Source organism: Rattus norvegicus, chromosome 3 (genome assembly GCF_036323735.1).
Source record: "Rattus norvegicus strain BN/NHsdMcwi chromosome 3, GRCr8, whole genome shotgun sequence".
Taxonomy (NCBI): Eukaryota; Metazoa; Chordata; class Mammalia; order Rodentia; family Muridae; genus Rattus; species Rattus norvegicus.
The window spans coordinates 170,616,493-170,636,269 of record NC_086021.1 but is presented as its reverse complement, the minus strand read 5'-3'; the positions used below and the strand labels follow the sequence as shown (position 1 = coordinate 170,636,269).

The window sequence follows — 19,777 nt, the reverse complement described above, 5'->3', positions numbered from 1 at the left end:
GACTCGCGAAGTTCCCATGGCAGGTCATTGCCACGCCATCATCTCCACACTTCCAAATTCCCACGGCTACTCGGGGTGCACTTCACGCTTTACCACCATACCTTTCTCTCTGGTACCCAGTTGAGTCGCTGTGTGAAGGAAAACACCACAAAAACTTAGTTTAGAATCAACAGGTAACACAATCGCTGGGCGCAGCAACTAGCATCCTAGTTTGTAAGCTCTTCTAAGTTATAAATCCTCGGGCAGCAGATCCCAGTGGGTCCGTCCCCTGAACTGGGAGCCCCTGCTACCTACATCTTGCCTCCACACTCTCCCAAAAGCCCTATCTTTTCTCCTTCTTCCCCTCTTCCTCTCTCCAATCCGGAAGTCCCGCCTACTCACCCAGTGATTGGCTCCTTGAAATCTATTCATTCGGGGAAGTTTCTGCCCCATCTTCCCATTTCCTCTGACTTGTAAGTCTAGTAAAGCAGCTCTGATTCCCACCTAGACCAGCTACCTTGATACTGTGTTGGAGCGATGGCTTATTTTCAGATTTCACAAGCTCCCAATGAAGCGGAGACACTATACAATCTTTCCAAATGTCTCCCCCTGTAGTAGTATGTCACACGGAGCCCAAATGAAACTGCCAAGCTTACACTGGGCTCCCCCCACCCTCAGAACCTCAGCGTCTTTGTCTGTAATACAAGGGCAAATTCATGTATTTACTAATGCTGTTTTGTCATTGTTTCTAGTGTGACGTTAATGTATTTACCAGTGCCAGGGTGTGATTGTGTCTAGTGAGTGTCACCTAAGCACGTCGCTGATGCTGAGGAAGAAAACCTAAGTCGGGAATGTTTCCACCCTGCAGTGAACTTGCTTACTTTTTTAAAAAGATTTTTTTTTATCAGTTTTGACTATGTGTAGTGCGTGCTTACCTGCAAGTGGGTATGCTCGCATACGTGAGTGTGGTCCTCTAGATCCCTTGGAACTGCAGTACAAATAGTTATGAGCTGCCTGATGTGCACACTGGGTGCCAACTTCAGGACCTCTGGAAGAGCAGCAAGTGCTGTCAACCACTGAGCCATCTCTTTCGCCCTAATCGCCAAGTGTTGGTTTTGTTTCTTTCTTTGTCTTTAATTTACACACCACATACACTGTATGACAACCATTCCTCTAGATTTAAATTACATTTTCCAGAAAAAGAGCTTTGAACCCATCTAGGTTTACCAATGTTTAGTGCCTGACTCCCCACAATGATATTCAAAAATAAGAATGAAAAACAAATGTGTGAATGGTGCTGGAACGAATGAACACATGGGTGAGTCATAACTTATAAGGGGCAAAACTGGGTTTGAACGTCAGGTCCACATGATTGTGATGCCTGGCTGCCTCTTCTTGTGGCTAACAGACACAATGCCACCTCTGGCCAAGCTAGCTCAGCTCTCAATCTATCCCAGAGACAGAAGTGATCCCTGTAATATGAGGCCTCTCTGAGTCCACTGGTCCCCTCCTCAACATCATAGGCATAGGAACTTGTGGGGTCCCTGATATGACAAGAGGTATTGGGCCAGCAGCACAGTAAACCTGCATCCAGGATTTTTCATTTCATATTGTAATGATGATCTGCTGAGCTCCGAGACATAAATAATTTATTTCGATAATCCCCATCCTCGTGACACTTTCCTAATGAAATGTCTTAGTTTGGAGGAGAATGTGTTCATTATGGGAAGGTCCCCTTTGCCACCAGGGCACCGAGAGATAACAGAGCAGGCAGGTGCTGTGTGAAATCTGTTTGGCAGGCTCGGGGCCTCTGGCAGCCATCCCGGCCTCATCATGATCAGAATATCACTGATGGGTATATATTTGACTAAACCTGTGTCATTCTTTTGTCAGAGCCACAAGCAGCCCGCCGCCTTTGTGGTCACCCAGCACCCTCTACCCAACACTGTGGCAGACTTCTGGAGGCTGGTGTTTGATTATAATTGTTCATCTGTGGTGATGCTGAATGAGATGGACACTGCTCAGGTAGGAGGGGCTGTGGGACCGGGAAAGGTGGGCCCCAGTGGGTCACGATTGGTCTGCTATAGACTTGCAAGGAGACTCTATGATGGTCCACTGGTGGGCATCATCAAACTGTGACTATCAGAGCATACCCTTTCTGCTGCCTGCAGAGTCAAAGAGTCTCCCACTGAATCCTTCACCAATGACCCCATAAACTTGTCCCCTTGACTATGGGCTTTTTCTAAGCACACAGAAGACAAGTTCCTGCTGTCTAAGCCTTAGATATTGGTTAAAGCCTTACACTAACTCATGCATAACAGAAAACCAAGACCCCACATAGAACCCTGAACACCACCAGTGCCAAAGGCTCCTTGCCATGTAGCCTCTGCTGGCAGAACCTGGTTCTGAATCTTTGCTCCCTGACCACCTAGCCAAGCCTTGACTTTATGCCTTAGCCCCTCTGAGTCTTTTAACTCCCACCATCATGTGCCTATAGTCCCCCACACCTAAGGCACTGGACACTCTCCTGGGACACAGTCTGGATAGTGCCATTACATGATGAGGCAGCTATTCTGAGGTAGAGGAGATGAAGGTGGCCTTTCAGAATTTTTGCCACGCTATCTTTTCTGTGCCTTGAAGGAAGTCCAAAGTCATTTGGTGCACTCTTGCGCGAGTGCTGGCCTTGCACTGGCCTTGGGTGGGAATAATTTTTTTTTTCTAAATGGGCTTGAGCTATAGTCTCAGCCTTCTAGGAGCTGCCAGTCTTGCTACAGAGACAGATGGGCAAGTTATCCTGGCTCTTGTGGCTGTGCTATAATAGAGGTCAGCGATGAAGTGCTATGTTGACCTAGAGCAGGGAGCAATTAATTCCACCCAGAGGGTGAGGAAAGACAACGGGAAGGTGATTTGGACCTTGAAGGGAGCAGGGGAGATCTGGTCATACAGAGGATGGATGGCTGGGGAAAGGTTTCTATATAGAATGATGGAGGCAAAGGAAAGGCAGACGGATACACAGACGCTCGTATGTAGCCAGTTTTGGTTCCAACACACCGGGGCTGTATCTAGAGGGAAAGAATGAGGTAAGGCTGGAACAGGACAGCAGGGCTCAGTCAGCAGAGAGGTTCCTGGTTCAGGAGCCCAGGCCTTGAACTAAAGCACTGATAGAGTCAGGGTATTGTTTGTTAAGTGATAGGATCCTTTCCATCAATGAAAATTTCATGTGAACCCAGTGAATGAAGCAAAAGTAAGTAGCCAGGGTCTGGGCATGTTAAAGCAGGAGGTGGGGACCCAGAACACCACCCACGCTGGCCATTCATCTGTTCCTCACAGCTCTTGGCTAGTCAGCTACCTGAGTCCCTTTGTGGTATCCAGCCCAGAGGCTCCAGCATAACTAGAAAGCCTTTGCAATCCATGGGGATGGTCCCAAGGTTTCTAACTTGTGTTACGGAGTGGAATCTAGGACCAAAGAACAGACACAGAGATCAGAGACTGGAGGAAAGTGTGACTTACGTTCAGAGACTGAAGCAGGGAGATCTGAACAGTGGAAGCAGCTTGAAGGAGAACTCGGGCTAGATGTGAAATCATTTCCAGTGTGACGTCCACACAGCTCCGGGCACAGCTGCATGTGAACGTGGGCGAGGAGTCACAGATGGTGGCAGGTGGCTTGTCTGGGTGATCAGGCATCCAGGAAGCACCTGGCCAAAATGGAAATGCAGGAAGGTGGGAGGGGCCAGCATGGGCAGGAGTAGAGCAGGGGTGTCGGGTAAAACGAGTATGTGTTGGAATGTGCCCACGAGATGTATCCAGAAGAGGTTTCCTCTAGTCACACAACCCATATTTGTTGAGCATCTGCTACAGCTATTTGCTGGAAGCTATTCTAGGTTCTTGGAATGTATCGGCGAACAACACAGACAAGGTGAAATGAGAATACGCCTGGGTCCCGTGCTCTCTCTATTCTAAAGGGGAGAGACTAACCATAAACAACAAATGCTCTATAAGGAATTCAACCACATATTGAAACACGATGACAAGGAAGCATACGTGAATATTTTAAAACTGGGTTGGGGTGCAGATGTACTAGGGTAGTCAAGGAAGGACTTGAGAATATGTGAACCCAGAGTCGAAAGAGACTAGAGAGCAAGCCACATGTCCCTCCCAGGGAACAGTGTCTTGGGCAGAGGGAAGAGTGTGTCCAGGTTCTGTGCCATGGGTGACCTTAGTCACCATGGGGAGAGCTTGGGACTTCACTCTGTGAAGGATAGGGAGACACAGACACACATGGCAGGAGAGTGATGTGATTTGACTTTTAAAAGAATCTCTTTGTCTTCTGTGTTGAGAGTAGATTCTTGGTGGAGGGAGAGGATAGTGGTTGCTCATAATAAAAGCAGAAAATACACGGAGTGGCAAAAAGAACGGTCAGGCACAGGTGATGGTGGCTTGAGCTGACTAGTAATATGGTATAGAGTCTACATGTATCCCAAATGTAGGAAGACAAAACATGCTGGCTAAAGATAGGAAGCAAAGGATGACATCAAATTGGGGGCCTAAAGGGCAAAGGGTTGGGGAGAGAAATAACAGCAGAAAATAAGGTAACTCTCCATAGAAGAGATTTCTAGAAAGTTCTAGAATCAGCAGTGATCACCACCTGCTCTACTGTTTGGATAAGTAAGGTAACTCACCTTTATAAAGTGCAAGCAAAGGAGGGGGGACCTATAAAAGCCTGTTTGCACTCCTTAATGCAAGTGACCAGCATCCGGGAAGCTCTGGGTTCAAATCCCAGCAGAAAGATGAAGGTCTGTTTGCTTTTCTTTTTAACCCCTCCACCCCCCCTTTTTTTTTTTACAATTGAAGCTTGGGAACAGAATGAAAATTGTGAAGAAGCTTACTTTGGGACCTATAATATCAAGGTCGCTGACTCTAGCTCACTCTTTTAAAGAGTAGTCCTTGGTGAATGATAGATCTTTTAGCCCCAGATGTTGGCACAGCCTTTGAAAACCAAGTTTCTGAATGTAAAAACATCAGGCTCAGAAGCACCCCAAGATTGGCTGCTATACACAGCTGGCAAGCATCCCCTGAAACTGGCAGATGAGTAGAGCACTTATTGATATAAATATCACCACAGCAGCTGGGTGCCTTGCAAAAATAAACAGCGATAAAGCATGAGCATCAGAAAGGCAGACTTTGGCACCTGGCGGGGCGGGCCTTTGAAGCGGTATGAGCATCCGCCTGCTGGCATCCTTCTGCCAAGACAGCCCTACATGTGGGCCAGGCCAGCAAGGTGGATGGGTCTGCTTAGGGCCTAAGCAGCTCTCAGTTGCTGCCAAGAGAACTAACAGCTCATCCTGTGGTTTGACTGTGAACGCCTCTTGGAGGTTGGTCAAGCTACAGATGGGATGCAGGGAGATATTGCTAAGGAGAAGATGCGAGCTCCCAGAAGTCTTCATTTCCTTGTACTGCTGTGGAAATCGGCTCTAAATCATATGCTCCTCCTTTGAATGGGCCATCTGCAGCCACACTATTGTTTTTCAAAGCAGCTACTAATCAGAATTGTGATCCAATTCTGGTTGATAAAAATTCTCAAACCTCTGCCTTCAGCCCCTGGAGTTGTTTCTAACTCGTTGACTCTGGGAAGGAACTTACTGGATAAAAGTTCTTGCTTTGGAAGCAGGAAGACCAGAGTTCGTATCCCCAGAATCATGTAGAGCCAGCTGCAGTAGTACGACCCCAACATTCCTACCCAAAAACAGGAAGCGGAGACAGGAAAATCCCCGGAAGCTTGTGAGCCTGGCGTATTCATGTGACCAACAAACTCCCTGTCCCAGCCAAGGTGAGAGATGAGGAACAGCACCAGAGACTGCGCTCTGACCTCCACACACACATACCTGTCTCCCACTTCCCCTCAAGCACCCCACACATCGGTGTGCACACATACACACTACACACAGACATTTAAAAAAATTTTATTATACTTAAATTGTTCCTATATGAGTATGTCAGTCTGTCTGTCTGTCTTTCTCTGTCTCTGTCTGAACACATGTATCATGGCTCACATGTGGAAAATCAGAGTATAACCTGTAGAAGGCATCTGACCTTCTACTGTGTTAGTCCCAAGGATCAATCTTAAGTCATCAGGTTTGTTGGAAACTTTTATCGGTTCAGCCAACTCACCAGTCTAAATAATAAAAAAATTAAATAAATAAAAATCAATAATAATAATAATAATAATAATAATAATAATAATAATAATAATGGCTCTGAAGCCCCATGGTCAACTAAGCAAGTCAAAGTCTTAGACACAACACCCACCATGGTTTCCGAAGGCCCATAATAAGAGACCTTGCAAGAAAAGCCTTTTATCATTTTTATAGGCCCATGACCAAACCATAGAACACAGGAAGAGGGCATAAGGAAGAAACCTGTCGCTGCTTGGGTGTGTTCATTTTGAATACTTAATCTCTATCTGGTAGTAGCAGTGGTGGGAAAGTTAGGAACCTTCAGGAGGTGGCACCTTCCTGGAGAAAGTGCCTTCCTAAGAGCCTTGACATTTTGATCTGTGTCCCCTTCATTTTCTACTTCCTGACTGCATCATGCATGTGGCCGGCTGCCTCCTATGCCTGTGGTTTCATGCCCTCCCTTCCAAATTAATCCCTCAAATTGTGTCTTGTTTGGGGAGTTTGTAGCTATGATAAGGAAAGTCCTCCTGTGGGGCCCTGACATACTCACGCTATGTAGTGTTTAGAAAGTTTGGGGATTGTCTGTAAAAGGAGTAGGTTCTCTCTCAACCTACAAGGACTCAACACACAGTATCAAGTAGGTGAGTGGTTTGAGTTGGAGAAATAGTGTCTCGATCAGAACCTGAAGGAAGCAGGATGCTGAGCAGCAAGAAGAAAAAGGTTTCACTTCATCAGCTTGAGTGGCTTCCAGTGCAGAGGGAGGCTCTCAAAGGCCTTGCCAGTCATTCGTTCATCAATGTACATTTATTGAGAGCTTATCATGGGCCAGGCACAGACCTAAACACAACAGAAGACCAAAGAGGTACCAAAACCTGTGGGTCCCCATGAGGCACATGTTGTGGAAAAGGAATGAATCAGTTGCACGCTCTTTGACCAAATGTAAACTCTCCCTCAGTTGAAATCAGCTCAGCTGAACCTTACTTAAGTTCAGCAAGAACAGAGCAAACCAATGGTAGAGATGTATTGTTGGGGGTCAACATATCACAGTGATCTCAAGATCTCTGATGGTAGGGAGACAGTAAGAATGGCTACTTATCAACCTGGGATCAGATTTGGGGATCAATGAGACCCAACCTCAGTTCCCTTATCCCCACATTAATGAATACTCGTGTTTCCAGTTTCCTTGAAGGTTAGATTGTCTCAGAATATTGGTAATTTCTTCTTATCATGCTTGTTCCTAATACTAGAGAATATCCTTTATCTTGTTCAGATCTAAGAGATTTTGCATTTCACGTTGCCTTTCCACAGTTCTCATGCTTCCCTCCTTGGGTATCACAGTGAGGTACTTTTCTTTTATTGTTCCATGGGCATTACTATCTCGGTAAGCTGCAGTTCTGTAGACCATGTGCAGATGTGACATAATGGCACGCTCTAATCTGAACTCAAAGCCAGAGACTTGGGGTCCTGCATTCTAGACAACAAAAAAAAAAAATCCTCCTTCCCCTTTCAAACCCTTTAGATACAGTTCTATGAACTTTCCTGCTAACTTTGTAGACTCTGCTCTTTAGACCACTACTTCCTTGGTCTAAAGGAAGATCTAGAGGTTCCTTGTAGATCTAGAGGTTAAGGCCCAAGCAAAGAAAGTCGTGTCAACAAGCACAGTTGACCCATCATGACCTTTTGTCCATGACCTTCTCCTACCGGGGGTGATGTCCTTACTAGTTAAAGACATATCTCCAGGCCCTGGTGTCTGGTCATCATCACAGGAGACAAAGGCATTTCCTTACCATAGAGCGAAAGCTCACAGCTGATACAGAAGTTCAGTTGCCCAGTTGTCAGACCTGATTATTGAAAGCCTAAGATCAGGCAATGCAAAGCCATGAGGAAAGGCAGAAAATGGATGGGTCTATATGAGTCTATAGGAGCCAATGACTGTGGTGGGTTTCCATGCAGATGGAAACTTCCCAAGGTGAGGGGGGCAAATACCCCCTTCTCAAGGGAGAGCAAGGTGACATTTCAGAAATGTGTTTGCTGTCATTAGGTCCGCAAAATAAATATCCGGAACTGATTTGTCTGTTTGACCACTACTTGAGGAAGCACAGCCTAGCAGATCAGGCAAATGCACAAGGTACCGACTTCTGCACCTCAGCCACCTCAGGCCTGACTTTCTAAGGCTCTATGTCCTTAGCTCCCCAGAAGAGTGGAGGTGATACTGGAACAGGAGCTCAGGGTCCTTCAATCTGATGCTCATGTGAACATTTTTTCTAAGTCCCTGGTGTATTACTTTTCCCACCGTGATGAGCTGTACTCTTAAACTGTGACTCAGCAAAAGATCCTTTTTCCCCTTAAGTTTCTTTGGTCAGGATATTTTACTACAGAACAGAAAAGTATATAAGCTAAACCCCAAATGTGTGCCCTTTTCTACAAAATTCAACTCTATCGCTCTCTCTGTGGTGCCTCTCTTTAAAACTTTCCCATAGTTTGCTTCACGCATTTCTTGCTCCTGTCAGTAATGCCCTAAACCCTCCCCCCTCCTTCCCTGGAGAAAATTCAGCTTTGGCTATCATAAGGGTAAGTGTCCATGCACCGTGCAAAAACCACATTCTCACTTAGGGCTGTGGGAGGTCGAGGTGTGTGGATGTCTTCTGATCACCTTCTAGGGTGTTTCTTTCTGTGTCCCCTGTAACTTTCACCCCATACTCCCACAGCCTCTCCTCTTTAACTGGCCACAGTGCCAAAGCCAATTATGTAATTCAATAGAATCTATTTAAAGAAATGTTATAATCACTACCCAGAATGTTAACACCAACTCAGGTGACTCTATTACAGTTCTCTACTTAAATTCTACTGAATTCATTTCACTGTCAGGTGACCCAGGGTTAATGCTTCCCCCACCCCCACCCCCACCCCCACCCTGGAAGATCACAGGAATCTTGCTAACTAGAGTCATTCATTTATGATGTTGTGAAATTACCTGCCCTTTCCTACTTATCAAAGGATTTTTAATTAACAAAAGGCATAACTAAACTGTACCAAAATATACTTTAAAATTGTTTTTTTTTTCTAAAAATAGACACATCTGCTAGCTTTCATTCAACTATCAGAGCATGTTTAATATCTCGGTGACTAACAACCTTTCAGATTTCAAGATGTTTAATGAAGGAGGCTAGCTCTGCCTTTGTCACATTTCATGCCTGAATTTGCAACAGCCCCTACACACACACACACACACACACACACACACACACACACACACACACACACAGACATTTTTTCATGTCCTTAACATTGATGGAGATCACTGGGTGTCACAATGTATACAGCAGCTGATTCAACACCATCTACACTGCCTGCTTGACTTTTGCTGGGTTTAACTCGTCCACAGGCTACAGAAGTCCCTCTGCTTTCTGGGAAGAAGTGTGAGCATTTCTAAATTATCAGCCACAACAAGGCTGGCTTCTCTCCTAGACACAATCGTGGGCCCTACCTATGCGTATCTGCAGTGATGAGGCCCTCCCTTCCGGCAGCTCCACCCTCCCTAGACCGTGGGGAAGAAGAATGGCAGAGAAGAACATGTCCAAACTACAGACTTTTAATCAACCCATTTGAGAACACAGAGGTGTGTGTGTGTGTGTGTGTGTGTGTGTGTGTGTGTGTGTGTGTACAAGTACATGGCAAGGTCAGAAGTCAATGCTGGATGCCTTTATCACTCTCCACTTCACTGTTTTGTTTGTTCATTCGTTTGTTTATTTGTTTTGAGACAGGGCTCCTCAGTAAACTTTAGGCTCATCACACACACACACACACACACACACACACACACACTCAACATACACATACATACTGATAGTAATAAACAAAAATTAAAAGGAAGAAATAGAAGGTACTTTACACAGTAACTCCAATTCATTTACTTCCCTATCCCCCCACCCCCGACCAAAATACTGGTTGATTTTCCAAGTCTCTCTTGAGAAAACCTCACATGCAGAATGGTTAGTTCCTCTGACTACAGCGATGCCTGTATCCACAGCCACCCCGAGCTGACTCTTTAGGAATTTTTGCAATAAAAGCAAGCCTTTGGGTATTAATCCCAAAAATAAACTTTTGAAATGATTAAAACTGAAAAAAATTAAAACCTTTCCCCTTTTCCATGTTGTCTTATGGACACAATGCTGCCCAACAGGAATAGCTCATGTGCCTGGATTCTCACTGGGGACATCCCCATGAGAGGACACAATGATATGCATACCCCCTCGTGATACACTGTAGGAATGAAGAGACTTGGACAAGTTACCAAGAGCAAAAGTACAAAATGGAATTCTAGTTTTTCATTTTTATGGGCATAAATCTAAAATAGAGGTCATTGAAACTAGGAAAGAGACAATGAAGAAGGGGGGTTTGAGGACCACATGAATGACAGAATGCAGGTGACCTGTAGGCAAGAAGGAGGACTGTTGTGGGAGGAGATCAGAGGGAGGAAGGAGACAGGGAGGAGAGCAGAGGAAAATGGGAGAGGAGGAGGCGTAACAGAACAAGTTATATCTGAAAATGTAGACGGCAAAGGAACCTGTTACTTCTTTCTTTGCTGAATCAGCACAGCAAGTAACCAGTCTCTTCCTAGTGTTTTCACTTAGTTTTTCTTGCTCCTGACTCTTAGTCTCCAATCCGCAATTCCCTATCTCCTCCCAGCCCCCTTCCTAGCTTCCGTTCCAGTGTTCTGTGTCATGTGTATTCTGTTACCCTCTTCACTCCGTTTCATAAGCCTTTTTCCATCTTTCTCCATCTCCTGGACCCTTTCTAGCTTCCTGACCTCTTACTCAACACACACACACAGACATACACACACACACACACACACACACACACACACACACACACACACACACAAATAGAAACAAATAAAAATTAAAAAGAAAGATATCAAATGTATTTTCATTGTGAGCCCTAATGAATTTATTTCCCGAGTTTTTCTATGCTTTATACTCAGGCCAAAATGGCAGCTTCCAGTCAAATGGAGCCATGCATTTGGACACAAAGATGGTCTTAAGCTAAACCGAAAAGACATTTTTGCTGATGAAAACCATCTGCCAGTCTGGAAGGGTTGCTGGGAATGGAGCGCTTGACTTCTCCGCTCTGCCTCCTATTTCCTGTTTCAAGATCATGCAGTGTGCCGGGCTATGAGGAGACCCAGACCCTGATGATCCCTGGCAGCTCAGATGCACATCTGCTCACACATTGCCCAGGCGGATGGCACCCACTGCTGCAGTTGTGGTCTCACAAATTAGGGAACCCGAGTGAAAGTGCGGCACTCATTTCGTATTGGAAGGGTCCTGCACCCTTTTCTAGCCCTCTGGGCATTATGGGAAAGTGACCTGGAAAATCAAATGCAGAGAAGAGTCCTAAAATATAGGACTCTTGTTTGAGGCATAGTAGAACCTATTAGCTTGAGAAATTGGTCTGGAAATCTTATTAAAAGAGACAAATCATTCCACATTCTCCTCAGGCTGAAAATATTGGGGGTAATGGACTCTCCCCTGTGCCTCGGATCCATACACCTCGTGTCAGGATCACAGCCGAACTCTGGAAAGGCTAAATTCAATGCAGGCAATAAAAGCAATTATTTTTTTTAAATGGGAAGTTCTGATTAATTCCGGTTTCTCCGGCCAGCCACAGACTTATCGGGACCAGTCCCTCATTACTGTGAAGGGTACAAGGCAGAAGGGCCAGTGGCAAAGAGAAATGAAGTTCAAACTGTAGATGTGTCTCTACTGCACAGTTAGACAGCGGAAGACTGTCCAGTATAGAGGCCCTGCGATCAGCCCTCCTCCCCCATCCCCATATTCACATCATTCCTCGATAGGCTTAATTAACCCCTGATGCAGAGCTTACACGAGCAGAGGACCAATACCTTGTGAAACTCTACCTTGTGAGTCTTTGTTACTTGACAAGATATTCAACTTGAGAATTTTTGACTTTATGGTGTTCTGTAAATGATACATACTTGATAGGAGCTATGGAGATTTTGATTTGCGTGTCTTCCTTGGGCTGATGATATGCAGTACTCTCTAGGGATGCTTCAGCAGTGGCAGTAAGTTGGAGATCCCAGGCACCCGGAATCCTGCAGGGAAACAACTAGCCCTTGACAGTATGCAGTACTTCATCAGAAAGCTGGGAGAGCCTGTAGGTTATGTGTGCCAAATGCCTTTTTGTACAGCCTTGGGGGTTGAGCAGAGGGCCTCCTGCATGGAAGGCAAGTGTTCTACCACTGATCTATATTCCCCGTTCTGAATTCATTTTCTACCTTGGTGATGTCATCAGCCAATGATACGTTTGTGGAGCTGCAACCAACCCTACCATAAGCCGTAATATGTGAACGATAATAACCGCACAATGCCAATAACTATTCTACAATTGAACTATAAATGCAATAATGTCCTGCAATGCCAACTAGATATTCATTTCATGGCTGATGCTGTACTAAGGGATTTATTCTCCTGAACTATCTCCTTTATCCCCCAAATACAGAAAGAGATGGCAAAGATTGGCATGAAAGGCTAGACAGAAAGTATCGTAGGCCTCTGTCTAAACTGCTCAGTCCTGCAGCTATAGCACTGTGCAGCAGGATTCATAATCAACAGACAGGTTAACTTATAAGTGTCAATTAAACTTTAATTAAGAAGAAATCTTGTGGGCTAGAGAGATGGCTCAGTGGTTAAGAACACTGGCTGCTCTTCCAGAGGTCCTGAGTTCAATTGTCAGCAACCACTTGGTGTCTCACAACCATCTGTAGCGGGATCTGGTGCCTTCATTTGGCAAGCAGGCATATATGTAGGCATAATGCTATATACATAATAAATAAATAAAAATCTTTTTTAAAAATTGTTTCTCCGGGGCTGGGGATTTAGCTCAGTGGTAGAGCGCTTGCCTAGGAAGCGCAAGGCCCTGGGTTCGGTCCCCAGCTCCGAAAAAAAAAGAACCAAAAAAAAAATTGTTTCTCATTTGGCTATTAGGCCATAGCTGCCAACCACAGCTAAAGTTAAATGATGGTATCCCTAGGTGAGAACTTCTGGTTTCCACTGGTAAGAAGGCAGGGGACTCGATGGCTCCCTGTGGCACACCCCTTGTCTTATTCTTTCTTAACATTCTCGTTCTGGAGGGAGGAGAGAATAAAAGGCATCATGCCATGTGAGTCCCCAGGGTGAATTAACAGTTCACTATGAGCAGCAAAGGAGGGAGCAATTCTTCCTTCCCAGGAAACCCCTGCCTCAAAGAAGGCCAGCACGATCATGGGTCACCTCTCCCAATACCTACAAGCTGGCATGGGCCATGGCAGACCTCACCCTGTGAGAAGCTCAGTGCAGAACTGCTGCTAGAAGCTTTGGTTGGACTTTATGAGCATTAACTATGCCTACCTAGTAACTCCCAGGTCACCTTTCTATCACATGGCCTCTCTCCAGGCACCAAAAGTGCCCAGTTGTCATCCCCCTGTGAAAAATCCATCCCAAATCCAAGACAATAGCTAGGCAGGGTCCATCTCAAGTCTCCTCAGAGACCAGAAAGCATGCTTTGCCCCTCCATAGACACTCGGACTCATCACCAAACAAATCAAAAGACACATAGGAATGAGGTAGCCATCATCCTTGATATTGCACATAAACCAAAGACCTACTGTGCTCTGAGACTAGGGCTCCTCAATCTCTCCAGTGCTGCATTAGATTGACAGAATTCTCAAGGAGTATTCTATATATTATGGTATGCATAGCTGCATCCTAGCCTATGCTCAAAAGCTGTTCCCATGGCTATGATGAACAAAACTGACTTCAGACACTGAGGGATGGGAACCAATGGCCTCTAGCTGTGAGACACCGTCTTAGAGTAAGCAGTGACTCTGGCTTTGGGCTCTAAGCTCTGTGTGTAGTTCCTGAGTCCAGAAATGTTGGGAAGACGGTCAACAAGCTCTCTTGGTAGCCAGTGAATGTTCTTATGGTACAAGAGAGATGTGTTTATCCTTAGTTTACACATGAGAGCAGAGGTCTGGGTGATAAAACCCATATACATTAGAGCTTGGATTTGGAGCCAAGACTGTCAGATGCCAAACCCTATACTTTGTAAAAACAACTAGTCTGAATATGACTGGGAACAGTCACTGTAGACTTCTCTGGAATGTTGCTGTGATTGTGGTAAAATGGAAACCAGATTGTGCCTGCCCTTCACTTGTAGGTCCTAAAATCCTGACAGCAACATTGACAGGTAGATGTTCTTCTCCCCATTTGAAAGATGAGAAGACTGGGGTCTAGAATATCAAGACATAGTTTGAAGTCAGCATAGCAAATATTTTTTAAGCCTGCCTCTTTGTTCAAAGCTTTAACATTTTACACCAAAGAAGTTCGACCTGTAGCTCAATAGGAAAGCTATATACAGTTTGCCTCCTAAGACTGGACTTTCCTGGTCACGTGTCCTGCTCATAACAAGAAAGGCTCAGTGATAAAGAGCATTTAACATGCCCCCTTCATTGCCCTCAGTCTTTAGTGACCTCTTGTTTTGCTTCAGCTCTGTATGCAGTACTGGCCCGAGAAGACCTCTGGGTGTTATGGTCCCATCCAGGTGGAGTTCGTCTCTGCAGACATTGATGAGGACATCATCCACAGAATCTTCCGTATCTGTAACATGGCTCGGGTGAGTACAGAGACACCGTGGCTCACTATTCCCCTTCTTTGCAGAACAGATGGAGATGGCTGGGAGAGGATCCCACTAAGCCCGCCAAGAGTCTGTGTTACTCACTCCTGATAAGAGCTCTTCCTTGGGGAAGTGGTGCCTTTGCCGACTCCAAAGCCAGCGATGGCTCCAGCACAGATAGAGGCACAGAGCCCCATCCAGCCTGCCAGCTGCCTGTTTCCTGACACGCTAGCAACCATGTAGACAAAACTCCTCAGACATGAGCTCTTCCCCATGCTGGCACACCACTCTGGTACCCTTCAGTTGGGTTTTATGAGCTTTGGACAAGGTCCTACAAACACTGACATGGAAAAAATAATTAGCCGCTTTCAAAGGGATAGTTACTGGTTAAATACTGGGTAGGAGAGGGCACAATAAAAACCCATGAAACAATGGCCAAGTATTGCCGTCTACTGAGAACCTAGAGAAATGGTCCTGAGTCACTACCCTTGGAGTTTACTATCAAGTAGAAACATGACATAAATTGTAACAAATGAGCTTCAGAGAGAAGGGCTTCCACTTAGTAGAACAAAAAAAAAAAGCATTGCTAAAAAAAAGGAACATCAGAATGAGTTTGAAGACTGACAGGAGTTTTCAAGGTACAGAGAAAGTTAGGCAGTGTACACAGAGGTACAACATTAGGTATAGGGACACTCTGAGCCCATGGTGGCATAGCTGAAACCCCCCTCAATCTGACTTCTGCTCTGTTACAGCCCCCCTCCACCCCCAGTCAAAATGTGAAAGGCTTATATCCTCAGGTGCCCCCAACAGAGCAGCCCTAACCAACACTCTCTTCTCAGCCACAGGACGGTTACCGTATTGTCCAGCACCTCCAGTACATTGGCTGGCCTGCATACCGAGACACACCGCCCTCCAAGCGCTCTCTGCTCAAAGCGGTCCGACGGCTGGAGAAATGGCAGGAGGAATATGATGGAAGAGAGGGTCGCACTGTGGTCCACTGCCTGTGAGTGCTGCTGGAGCTGGAGGGATGGGTGACTGCATGTCTGGAGGTGCTGCTGGGAGCACAGCCAGTCTGAGGCACATCTAGTAGTAGTTCATCTCAACGCCCCTTATACCTCATTGCTAATACACCCAAAGGGATTGGAATCCACTAATGAACTGAGATGCCGGTTTTCTAAACTACGATTGCCTGACTCGCTGCTGAAACAGAATGTAGTAGGCAGACTGCTTCCCTGTGCTTCCAACACAGAAACGAGTTCTATACTCTGAAAGCAGGTATATGCATCATCCTGCTAGGCATAAGAAAGCTTGGGATAAAGCGGGTCCTGTTGACCAGAGTACCCTTGTGTTATTTCCTGAAGGAGAAGGCAAAGGTCAGCATTAGCTTAGCTTAGTTAAGCCAGGCATTTAAAACGAATCATTTCATCCCATCCGTGAGGCAGAGGCTAGCATTTTGCAGTAAGAAAACTGAAAGCACAGGGAACCACGCTAGATGCAAAAGGGACTTGGTTGGAATCCACCAGACTGTGAGCTAGCGTGCTGTCTACTGTCTCACATGCTGTCTACTGTCTCACGCTGTGTCTAAGAAGAGGGAGGGTGGGGTTGGGGATTTAGCTCAGCGGTAGAGCGCTTGCCTAGGAAGCGCAAGGCCCTGGGTTTGGTCCCCAGCTCCGAAAAAAAGAACCAAAAAAAAAAAAAAAAAAAAAAAAGAAGAAGAGGGAGGGTGGGGAGGAGCGTTCAGGATGAGGATCTTCCGGACAGGGTGAGAACCTCTTGGACTTGCTCTTTGTGTCAGCCTCCTGGGATACGCCCTACCTTGTGCTTAGTAGAAACAGGGACCCAGAGCATGAGGGGACGATACTACTGCAGTAGATGGCTTTTCAGGACCCTGGAATCTGTGTCTTCCTGTGGGGTCAAGACCAATTACTGGGATGATCTTTGCTTCCTGGCTTAGGATAGCAACTATGGAAAACAAAGAACTTAATTATATGACCTTTGGTTTCCCCATCTGCCTACTGAATACAGTAGATTATGCTTAGACCTTGTGGTGCTGAGGCATAAAGCATTTAGAAAAGAGTAATGTGGGCTGGAGAGATGGCTCAGCTGTTAAAGGCTAGGCTCACAACCAAAAATATAAGAAAAGAGTAATGTATCTGCCAACAGCGAGATTTAAAACTGCCACAGCAGAAGATATAGATATGTAAGTATAATTTCTTAAGAGCAGATGTCATAGAGTCTACCATGAAGAAGGGTTCTATGTAGAGTTCAGACCCATCGAACGTCTGCAGCCATAAGAGACTTCCACAGGATATTAGAACTACAGCTGTCGACTTCGTAGAGAATCGTTTGCAGGGAAGAAACCAAGAGGCCCTTCCTCTTTAAAAATGTTGTATTGCAGAAAATATGAATCAAACTCATGTCTTTTTGTCAGGATAGGTCTTTCTGGAATGAGTGGAAGCATTAATTACCTTTCACTGACCTCAGAGTTGACCTGTCTTTTACAAAGCCGCTAATTGTTCACTTGCTTCCAGATAGGTGCTTCATACATGTCAGGGAGGTCAGAACTTAGAGCAGGTTAAACACACATGTGCACACTCGGGGCTGAAAAGCTGCCACCTATGGAAACTTCTCTTTAAGGAGACAGACATGCCCAGCCTCCAGATATTGTGTGCTGTGCCTTCTCAGGGTGATGAGCGGCATCCGACATGCCAAGCTGTCTCTAACTATACCTCAGGACTGCTTCCAACCCTGACTCCCTCCAGTTCTCTCCCACATATTATATGCCTCCTCATTACCACAGCACAACATCCATTCCTCAGGACTCCATAAAGTCCTGAGATGACACATCCTCTCACTTTGTCCTCTTGGTCCTTGTGTTCTTATTTCAAAAGATACTGAACCCTCCTTGCTAGGAAGGCTTCCTATTATGTCCTAGCCTATGAGGGAGGGGTAGTTTGTTTGTTTGATTGGGGGACTTAGTTGCTTTCACCCCTGTCCCTTCTACTCTAGCCAACCAGGATAAGTGTGTCAGTCTACCAATAGGGACCTGGGCATCCTTGGGGGCCCCAGGCATCATGATAGTCACTAAACTTCAGGTACCCACCAGTTAAGAGAGGATAATTTCCTATACTTGATCCATCTGGTCGTTAAGTTTCCTGTGGCTGAAACATCTGGGAGATTGACTAGTGCTTTAGTGTCTGTCCAGATGTTCTTTAGACACGGACCATTACATGAAATCATCAGCTGCCTTTGGCAGCAAGCCCAGGAGTTCAGAATCAGGTAGGTTCCTGAAGACACTTGTTTCTGTGTGAATAATTTACAGAGCTTCCAAAAGAAGGAACAACTGAGGAATGGCCATTCCAAGAACATGCATTCCTTACACCTAAGACAAGTAAGATCCTATTTAAAGAAGATTTACAAGGGGAGCCATGGAATCGGTCTGGTATTACAGAAATCCTGAGCCAGTGCCTCAGGACTACAGCCTGAAGTCAGGGGGCTAGCTAGCCCAAGACTCATTGATTATTGTTTTCTTTATTAGAAGATAGGAAAAAATATTAATAAAACCACCTAGTAATGTCCACTGTTTTCATTGGATGTCTAGTAGACCCAGGGTATCCTTTTGGGTATGGATGTAAGTACTACATGTACAAAGACATAATACCACCATACCCTGAGAATATAGATCAGTGTGCCTAGACTAAACATAAAATGCTCAAAGAGCCAAAAAAAAAATCAGTGTAACTAAACCCCCAAAAGTCATATAATCTAATCTCGTAACTAGGTAAACGAGGAACTCAGAACTCTGACTAAGAAATGACTTTCCCCAAATCAAAAGAGATTCACAGCCCCAGTGGGATTTCAACCAAAACCCATGGCTCGGACTAAAATCTGCATGGCTGCCTGACCACCCTAAGTCCTTGCTCCTACAATGTTGCTTGAGGACCGACATTTGTCTGAGTTGGGGTCCTGGCAATTTGGCTCACCTGTTTCTTCTGTGTTTAGAAACGGGGGAGGCCGCAGCGGAACCTTCTGTGCTATCTGCAGCGTGTGCGAGATGATCCAACAGCAGAACATCATCGACGTGTTCCACATCGTGAAGACCCTCCGCAACAACAAATCCAACATGGTGGAGACGCTGGTGAGCATCCAGGAACCATTGGCCAACATCCAAAGTCTTCAGGGTTTCTGGACCTGAAAAACGGAACTGAACATAGGCTATACCTTCAATAACTGGGTCTCATTTGAATACCTATAGCCCATGTCCCGGTTTCTTTCCAACCCTAGCAATTTCTCTTTCCTGCAGGGCAATCTAAATATTAATCCCAGCCCACCTACTTTGTTTTACTTTCTGCCTGCTCCCTAAGAAAATGTCGTTAATTCAGACTTCAAGGAAGGATTCTGGAATAGTAGTTTGTGAATTATGTTTTCAATTCAGCCCGAGCCTATTCGAATTCACTTATGCTAATATTTTTACAAGATCAGGTATTAAACTAGGGTGCTTCGGATAAAGGATAGCAAAGCTAGTAAGAAGGCAGAGCCCAGATGTGAAGACCTGCTCTAATGATGGAGATGACCCATACAAGGAACTTGACTATAAGTCTCTAAAATGGGTGATAGGGTCTCACATGGAATGTGGCTCAAAGGTTGGTAGACTGAACATCACCTGGGAGATAGTGAGGGATGCGGAATCTTGAGCTCCATCCCAAGCAGACTGAGTCAGGATCAGCGCATACCCCTATGTGTTCTGGACAAAGCTTATAGTCTGAGAGGCCTTAGTGTAGGATAAAGTAACTGAAAGGGCGTGATCTCAGTTGGGAGTTCTGGGAAGTATAGGTAGGATACGCATTAGTCAGGATATTGAAGGATGTTCAGACATGGGATATGGGTAATTTCTACTTGAGTATTAGAGTGTGTATAGATAAGGTTTTCTCCAAAATCTGCAACTCTAA

The 19,777-nt window shown here is 45.4% G+C and overlaps 1 protein-coding gene across 18 annotated transcripts in view; it reads left to right on the top strand.

Annotated features, from left to right (window-relative positions):
- Window positions 1-19,777, top strand: part of Ptprt (protein tyrosine phosphatase, receptor type, T) — a 1,098,700-nt gene that overhangs the window by 1,071,423 nt on the left and 7,500 nt on the right. For all 18 annotated transcript variants that reach the window (NM_001108603.2, NM_001402009.1, XM_039105540.2 and 15 more), the window contains 4 exon segments: window positions 1,873-2,004; window positions 14,703-14,828; window positions 15,668-15,831; window positions 18,831-18,966. In NM_001108603.2, coding sequence (NP_001102073.2) covers window positions 1,873-2,004; window positions 14,703-14,828; window positions 15,668-15,831; window positions 18,831-18,966 — 558 coding nt within the window.